At 34.3% G+C, this 8,321-nt stretch overlaps 1 protein-coding gene across 7 annotated transcripts in view; it reads right to left on the bottom strand.

Annotated features, from left to right (window-relative positions):
• Positions 1-832: 832 nt before the first annotated feature.
• The window catches only part of Phc3 (polyhomeotic homolog 3), a 76,657-nt gene continuing 69,168 nt past the window's right edge, over positions 833-8,321 (bottom strand). For 6 of the 7 annotated variants that reach the window (XM_023717772.1, XM_023717773.1, XM_023717777.1 and 3 more), the window contains one exon: positions 833-6,607. In XM_023717772.1, coding sequence (XP_023573540.1) covers positions 6,453-6,607 — 155 coding nt within the window. In that variant the 3' untranslated portion in view covers positions 833-6,452. The remainder of the gene's footprint in view (positions 6,608-8,321) is intronic. The other variant, XM_004633464.2, reaches the window with a different exon arrangement.

Genomic DNA, 8,321 nt, shown 5'->3' with positions numbered 1-8,321 from the left:
AGATATATAGTTGCATTCTCTTAATGAATAGAATGATTTGTTCTAATGGTGTTTGTAAATAGGATCACAAGTCCGCATCTTGTACAGCAATTAACCACTAAGAAGAATATATGCAGTGTATTATTTGTTGAAACTGTACTTCCGATTTGATTTGAAACTGTCTCATTGCTGTTTATCAATAAAACTTTGGAAAAAAAAATTCCATTATGTGGCCTAGCATCATAACTATAGAGCTGGGAGAGACCTTAAAGATGCTTTATAAGCCAGGACACACATTTTGAGTATCGCAGGCACAATACATTTAGAAAATTACATAATCCCCCCAAGGTGTCTCACACAACTATTTAACCCACTTGAAGTAAAAATTCAGTCTCCAGCTCAGTGTGCTTTATCTTCATTCATCACGTTAATTCAGTGAGACTATCTGATATTCACACTGACAGATTATTTACTCATTTTTAAAATAACCAAACAAGAATATTTTTAAGACAAACACTATAAACAAGTATTTTTAACACTGAATGTTTTGGTTTACTTGGCCCAACACTAAAAACTTCCTTCTTGCTGGACTATGCTGAGGGCTGAACATGGTTGCACATGCCTGTAATTCAAGCACTTAGGCTGTGGCAGGAAGATCACCACGATTTTAAGGCCAGTGTGGCCTACAAGTGAGTTCAAAGCCAGCCTTAACTACATAGCAACACCTTTTCTACAGAAAAATAAAATAAAATATAGTAACAGTAAGGTTGAAGCTTATTTCAATGATGGCTACAATGCCCATCACCCTCTCAAAACCCCAAATTTTTCATTGCTGTTAATTCTCCTCAAAACATGTATTTAACAGGCAGTAATACATGCTGTCTAGCTTTTAAATTATACTACTATCCTTAAAATGATTACTAGAGTTTAATCTGGGTGGCATGAAAGGACATACTACAGTCTTATACTTAATTAAAACTATACCATGCTAAAATAACAAATGTTTTAAACTATACTAATTTTTTCTAAATTAATATTTATTTCTAGACTTCTTTTAAATGTCTTTTTCTTCCTGTAGATTCAAACTGAATACCATCAATATCATTAACAGCAATAGTACTTTCGAAAGACAAAATTTTTTTCTAACAAAGCTTTACCTTTAGCCAAACATTTACTTTGTACATTTTATGATTAAAACCATCAGCTTTAAGTAAGGTGAAAAGTTTGCAAGCTAGGAAAAGGGAAAAAATAAAAACCAAAACATTTGGGGAAGTGGGCAAACACTTCCCCTCAAAGGTTCTACACACGACACTAGAGTTGTGAGTGTAGGATAGGGAGTAAAATGGGGAGCACCTGTCCAGAGAAGGGAGGGCACAGACTTGCCAGATAGTTTCCTCTGGAATACGATGATAATTATATCAGTGCCTTACCACACATCTTTGTCATGGTATAATTCTAAATAGGTGTTTAAAAAATGCAAAACTTTTGGAAATTTAATAAACTTTCTTTTGAAAAAATGGATTGTACTGCTATGAAGGAAACTCTATAGTGGTACATTTTATGAATTTTTAACAAAAAGTATCTCCCCAATGTTTTAAAGATGTTCAACTTCACAGGCTTAAATTTTAGACAGTATATTAACTCTTCCTAATACTGTCTCTGTGTTTATTTAAATTGAAGTCTTTGACATAAAATTAAATACTCTAGACTAACAAATACCAGTACTGCTGAATGTAGATTACACCATTCATGTCATGATCCATACTGCACTGCACCTAAGAAATGGAGGTAAGCTTGTATTTACTGAAACTGGAAATAGTAAAGAGAAGCCCTGTAACTTTAGTCACTTAATCCTTTGACTGATAAAAACCTAAAAAAACACTTTTAAAATGATTTTCTTTATAAAAATCTATATAGTTGGTTCAAATGTGGTACCTGAAAGTGGAAACTCCTCTATAATTCTGGTCATAAACGCCTTTTGAGTTTTTGACAAATATCCTCCAATTATGATAGCTGTCATCTTAAAAAATTAAAACATCACTAATTTATATGTCATGAGAACTATTAATATCTATGCTCCTAAGGTCATAGTCAGTACAAAGGGAGTAAATGATAAATTTTATTCAGGCAAATCTTGACAAATTAGAGGGGACAGAGGTGTAGTTCAGGAGTCGAGTACAAGATCATGGATTCAATCCCCAGCACCACCAAACGAAAGATCCTAAACTTGTACATTACCATAATGGGAACTCAACAAAGTATAATTATTTTGAACTACTGATGAAATATATATTAGATGATTTCACTTAATTGCTGTGCTATCCTCTTAGGTCTGGAATACTTTTTATTTTCCACTTTTTTTTTTTTTGTGGTACTGGGGATTAAACTCAGGACCTTGTTCTTGCCAGGCAGGTGTGTATGCTGCTGAGCTATCTCCCCAGCAAGAGCAGTTATTTTCCTATTTGTCTCCTCCTCCAATTCTCAATTTTCATCCCAGAAATCCTTTCAGAGGGCACAGCTAGTTACATATGTGCTACAAAAGAAACAGGCTGAACAAACGTGTGCATAGTTGGGTCACTTTCTACTACCCAATGATTTCACTGAAACATGGCTGCTAGGTATAGTATTAAAAAGGGTGCCCAGCCCAGGCTGCCTCCCTCCTTAAAATTCAACTCATCATAAAATCTTATCTAGGATTTTTCAGGTAAATGTCTCCCCAAAAAAGTTTTCATGGAGTTCTGGGAGCTTAAAGCAACTTTAGGGCAAGAAGTATGGTGAGGCCCTACAATGCCATTAGTTAACACCCAGTACAATGTAGGCAGTGTGTGTTCCTACCATTCACCAAGGGTGAGTCTTTAAACCAGAGCCAGCCTATGCTGGTTACAATATATATCTTCAAATATATATATTTGAAGACTTAGCAGTGTCTCTAAGTCAGAGATTTCATCCACTGGACAGAGCTCTAAGGTCAGCTTTATTAACATATATCTATAATAGTTTACTCTTCCCAAAATTGCTTATACCCATGAGAACAGGGCCTAACACTAAGTATTCTTCTGCCTCCCTACCATACTTAGGCCACAGTGGAACCAAAATCCTGCAAATGTAAACACTAGACTTTAAAATACAAAACTGAAGAAACCAGTGAGAGAGGGGGCACTATGACAAATTATAATCCAAGATTTATATTTCTGAACAGATATCTGATTTATAATTTTACATTTAATACATGAAGAAAAACTATGTCAAAAATTATTCAAAGCATGGTCACAATAATACTTGTTTAATACAGTTCTAAGTATTTCAACATAGCAGGAAGCAAAAATAAACAATGGGATCACAAAATTTTCTGTTTTAAGCTAAGTAAAATGTGAGTATTAAAATCAAAAGTGCAGAAAGTTTCTCAGTGTGGAGGAGAGCTACATGAACAACAGTGGCAGGTCTGCCAGTCTAACTCATCCCATTCTCCGACTTGATTACCAACATTGCTTCCTCATGTCCTACCTTCTCTGCTCCCCTATGGCAGCCCTGTAATGGAGACCTAAAAAACATGCTGTGTAGAGGATTGCACAACAAACTTAGAAGTGTTATATGTCACTAAAAAGACGACAGGTTTGGGGACAGCAGTCTGTCTCATGCTATAATGATTATATCAAGCTGCCATAGCTGTGTCTTACACATTTCTATGCAAGGATTGATGAACAGCAAGGTAATACAAAAATAATTTTACAAACAAGCTCTCAGTGTGTTTACTTTCCTAGGAATACAAAGCTTAAAACAAATAAAAACTATGATTTTCTCCCAAATGGGAAAAGGAGTGCAACAGTTTAAAGTTAGAAAATGCAAATATAGGTAGCAAAATAGGAAAAGTCTCCCATGTTTCCTATCTGCTTGTTATTTTTTTCCTAGTCCTAAAACACTTAATAATGCAAAAGGAAATGAAATAATAGCACTCTCCCTACCTGTATCATACTGAATTGGCTCAAAGCTCAAAAGAGGTGGATAGCCTGTGATATATATATATATCTCCATTAATGTAACTGAAGCTTTGAAATTAAGATGATTATATCATCTGGATAAATATAGGTACATCAGTGGTAGAACTACCAGTGGACAGTAAATGAGCCACTTCTAAATAAAACAACTATCTTGAAAACAAGTGTATTTTCTGAATATGTTATCAGTGGGGACAATAGATGATCAGACTATTTTTAAGATTTTGGACTATACGGTATTCTGCAATAGAAATCCCTTTTGTAAGAGTCTTCTAAATGCTAAACACAGTGCTTGGCACAGGGGCTTAACTACAGAAAAAGATTAGTACAGGAAGTAAATAAAAGGAAAACTTGAAATACAATTCAGAGTTCACAGCTGAAAGGCTATCAATAAAATAGTAAAGAGAGATAAGCATTATTGCTTGGGGAGTCGATCCCTGAATAATCAGTTTTACCTATAATAAAGTTTTAATACCAGGGGAGATTTTCCTTTGTGCCTCCCTCCTTCATATCCAGTGGGCAATCTCTTACTACTGCTTACTCATATGTTCTGAAATTGCAATTCCATCATGATTACTAATAAATGAAAACTAATTATAGAGTACTACCTTTCCTTGAAATTTTAACCCAGTAATTAAAAATGTGATACAAAGAAATATATAACATGGACTACAAGCTATTGTGGGTCTGGAACATGAGCCTTATATTACATTACATATGCTAATCCTACACATGACTATCAATAAACATCATTTTTTAAACATCACTACACAAGGAATCCCACAAAGTGTACATTCAAACAAGAGGCATCTAAAGATTAAAAAAATTACCCGCTGTATTTTCGTATAAAAATAATCAACATTTTCTAATGTACACAAAGCCAAAAGATAAATATCTGTGATGTCTCTAGTGACATCTTTGATTTTCTACTAGCTCAACAAAATCTTTTGGAAAAGAGCAGTGAAAATGACTAAAACTCATAGGCTTCTTTTATGTTCACTTACTGAATTCTGTGGCTGAATATCAGGGTGTGTTCCTTCAATTATTAAAATATTTCAATTGTGGAAAGATACAAGCAATGATTCAAACAAAACTTCCATAATCTTCTCAAAAACTTTGATGTCCAGAACTATAAAGCTCTCAGTACTCCCACAATTTTTAGTGTCACAATTCTATAGAAAACTGTTCAGTAAAGTAAAATAATTTTTAAATTAGATCTGCTCATTCAAGACAAATCACTCAGTAAGTGCTTTTGCAGGAAGCATGCAAAGATTTAGTAAAGGAAAAAGGAATGTGCATTCTAGTTAGACTCGGCATGTTTGATATTAGAAAAAAATCCAAAGAGTAATCACACATCCACTGCAAACTTTTCTTGCCAGAAAAGATGCAATGGGTCATCAGGACAACTGAATTATGCCTTCATCACTGCAGAGGCACAGAGATATGAAAGATAATATGAATCAGTCCAGAGGGTCAAATTACTTCTAAGCTAGGCCCATTTTATGTCTTCTCTCCTTTAATACATAATGAACTTGGAAAAATACTTCAGAACATTAATACTTTCTGAATAATACTCCCATTGTATATGTATTCCTTATTATGCCCGATCTTTTTTACATCTCCCTTTAGGTGGAAAAGAGTATTTCCATTCTCTTCCTTATCAGAATTTCTCAACCTTGGCACTGCTGGCATTTGGGCCAGAGAGTTCCTTACAATGGAGGGCTGTCCTGTACAATGTAAGAATGTCTCTGGTCTCCTCTGACTAGACAGCAGGAGCAATATCAAGCTGTGACAACCAAAATATTTCCAGACATTTCCAAATGTCCTCTGGAGAGCAAAACTCTTCCATTAAGAATCACTGCTCTAAATTAGGAAAACTGAGAGGAAAGTTAATATTGTCACTCAAGCCAAATTCCTAAGTCTGGAATAGAAACTAACTCTTGATCTCCAGATCAGTATTATTCATGCCACCATACAATATTTTCTAAGAGACAAAGTATGGGTCTAAAAGACATTTTAAATTTAAACTGGTATTTCATTATAGATGATTCTGTTACTGGACCCCTAAATTATTATCTCTATGAAAACTTGTAGAAAATTAATAGGGTACAAAAATGTGTAAGAAAACAAAAGAAATGTAAATCATTAAATTACATTTAAAAGGATTCTTTATATTAATGATAAAATCACTTTAAAAAAATTATCTAGTATAATATGTTTCTTTGAAAAATACCGTGGCCCTCTATAATAAGTCTTTCAATGCTGCACATAAGCTGTAAAATTAATTTACCAATGCTGGCTAATTATGAAAATGTACAATGATTTTATCTGCAGAAGAAATGTCAGCATTTGATGCAGAGATCTCAATGTGCTTGGCCATCCACCATAAAAAGTATAACATTTTAGGCCAGATTAGGCCTTTACCTTACGAGTTTAAGAAGGGTAAAACTGGTACTACGCCAAAGGCCCATGGTCCTGTTAAGACTCCTTCAGAGAGTTGATGCGTGCACAGATCTTTAGAGCAGGGCCTAACTTGATATTCATTGCACTCATGAGATGGTCTTCTTTTAGCAAAAGAAGGGCCTGTCCATCAATCTCTTGCGCTCTGAACTCATCTGCAATATCCTGGCAGCCTAGAATTTGATTAGAAGAAGGAAGTTAAACACACAACAATTAGACATGACTTCTAATAGTCATATTTATGTTCTCGCTGAATCTGAGAATGTGAAGTACAAGCTGACAACCAAATGAAATTTAGTCAGAGTCTCATAGGACTTGTCCCTGGACAAACTGTATTCTGAAAATAAGAATTCTCACTCTAAAAATAGTATTGTAGAAATAGTAAGAGGTAAAAATATATAGTGATCCATCTCTGTATCTTACCTCAAAGCATGCCACACACTGCACGTGCAGGCTTGGCTTAACCAATTATACTTAATGAACTTATCTTTGTGTATATGTCCTTCACATGCAGAGAAATACAATGTAACGCTCTGTCACAAAAATAATGATCTGAAAATTATTTTCTCAAGTGTAAGAGTACCATTTTTATTATTTGTATTTTAACTTATGACCTTTATTGCCAGCTACATCTAAAATATTTTTATTGTTCTGATTATAGTATCAAGCCAGGTGTGGTGGTGCATACCTATAATCCCAGCACTTAGGAGGCTGAGACATAAGAGGCTCGCTGCAAGTTCAAGGCCAGCCTGAATATATAGACCTTGCCTCAAATAAGACAACAAACAAAAAACTGGAACATCAGTGCAGTGCTGCTAAGTGTATTACACTGCTCAATTTATAATTTCAAATGTAAATATATCACCGAATTCATTTCCATTTTTTATAAGAAAACAAATTTCCACTGAAATGATAAGCCTGCAGACTAATCTCCAGCCAAATAACATCTTAGCTTTCTGTCTAGACTGAGTGCTTTAGGAACTAAGAATACTAGTACCTATCCAAACCTCAGATGTTTTTATTGTCTACTAATTTTTTTTTTTTTTTTTTGGTCTACTAAAATTTTTGCACATCCAGGTTACTCCATAACTTCTCCACTAAAAGTAAAGAAACCAGCAGATTAGGTCATGACTTAAGCTGAAACAGGAGAGAATGCAAAAACATGGAGGCACCCTTCTAAGAGGAAAAATTTTAAATAAACATAAAAAAACTAAGTTTTTATATCTTTTATTAAACTCAGTATTCTAAGGAAAAACACAAAGAGCAGGATACATTACACCTTTGAATATTATAATTTTGCTAGAATGATTTTCCTCTTCGATTGCAAAGCTTCCTGGTTATAGCACCACTGGTGCATAACACATTTATACATAAGTGGAGACTGCATATGTGAATAAATGACAAACAATGGACAAAAAATATAATTTACAGAAGTGCTATTTATAAGACTAATATAATTTTTCCTGAGTTCAGCCATCTATTCCTCTGTACAGCCATCTATTTTATTGGTTATTTTTTTGCAATACCTTCTCATAGTTTTATCTTTACCATTTCCTGTTTTGGTAATTTCTCAGACTTTTAAAATTTGGGGGGCTGGGAAGATGGCTCAGTAGAATAAGCACTTGCCTAGCAAGCGCAAGGGCCTGAGTTCAATTCCCGGTTCTGCAAAAAATAAAATAAAATGTGACATTTCCATGAACTTATAATATTTGTAGTTTTGTCTATTTACCATATGAAAGAGACACCATAGATGAAATGGGATTACTCACCATAGAGAAGCCCCTTTTCCCAGAGATAGCTCTCAATAATAAAGTGGGCACACAAAACTGACTAATCATGCATCTAGTTGTGACTTCATCCTTTTTATGGAAGAACTAATGTTCTTCT

This window comes from Octodon degus, unplaced genomic scaffold (genome assembly GCF_000260255.1).
Source record: "Octodon degus isolate 3935 unplaced genomic scaffold, OctDeg1.0 scaffold00055, whole genome shotgun sequence".
Classification (NCBI taxonomy): Eukaryota; Metazoa; Chordata; class Mammalia; order Rodentia; family Octodontidae; genus Octodon; species Octodon degus.
Note: the sequence above shows the minus strand (reverse complement) of the source record. Positions and strands in the feature narration are given on the sequence as shown.